At 42.9% G+C, this 913-nt stretch overlaps 1 protein-coding gene across 1 annotated transcript; it reads left to right on the forward strand.

Annotated features, from left to right (window-relative positions):
* Positions 1 to 519: 519 nt before the first annotated feature.
* Positions 520 to 699, forward strand: SARC_12398 (hypothetical protein; the record flags this gene model as incomplete). The annotated part of the gene is made up of 1 exon (XM_014293497.1): positions 520 to 699. A coding segment is annotated over one exon (180 nt), but the record flags the coding sequence as incomplete, so codon positions are not given.
* Positions 700 to 913: the final 214 nt, after the last annotated feature.

The following is a 913-nucleotide window of genomic DNA, read 5'->3' on the forward strand; positions in this document are numbered from 1 at the left end:
GGTTTTGACGTTCCCCCCTCTATGGATAGGCTCAATGAGTTCAATTATATAGAGATTTGCGCGCACACACACCCATATACACATGTCCAATTACACACACGCACACACATGCATGTACAAGTATACTTACACACATACTTATGTACAACCACACAGACATACACGCATGCACAAACATGCATGTGCAAAGTATGGCTCAGATACGCAGAAGTACATACACATACACATACACATACACACGCACACACGTGCATACACATACACACACAGCCTCGATACTTGTACTAATATACGCTACACATCCATTGCACGCACTCCTGGGCCCTTCTCCCCTCTCTACCTATCGATTGACTCGATCGGATATGAACACATACACTTACACACACACAAGTACCTACACACAACTACACACACAAGTACACAAACAACCTTAATACTCGTACTATCATACACACACATCCATCTCACCCACTCGTAGACCCTTCTCCCCTGTCTGCCTATCGATTGACTCGATCGGATATGAATGGGCTTGAGATTTCGGCGGGTGTTGATTTGGGCAACCGATTCCGCAGCCGATGGAACGACATTCAGTCGCAGAATATTCGCAATGTATTGGCGGGCGAACGTATGCGCAAACGGACGGGAGAGATCGCGGCAATATATCGCAGCAGAGAAATGAGGATAGCCGCAATGGCTAAGGTGTGTGATAGGGTGGTGAATGGTTAAAGTGTGTGATATTTTAAGAAATGGTTAAAGTGTGTGATATTCTAATAAAAGGTGATGGTGTGCGATGTGGTGATGAATGGTTGAAGTGTGTGATATTCTAATAAATGGTTAGATAAAGTGTGTGATATTCTAATAAATGGTTAGTTAAAGTGTGTGATATTCTAATAAATGGTTAATTAAAGTGTGT

The sequence above is a fragment of the Sphaeroforma arctica genome (genome assembly GCF_001186125.1).
Source record: "Sphaeroforma arctica JP610 unplaced genomic scaffold supercont1.2274, whole genome shotgun sequence".
In the NCBI taxonomy this organism is placed as follows: domain Eukaryota; class Ichthyosporea; order Ichthyophonida; genus Sphaeroforma; species Sphaeroforma arctica.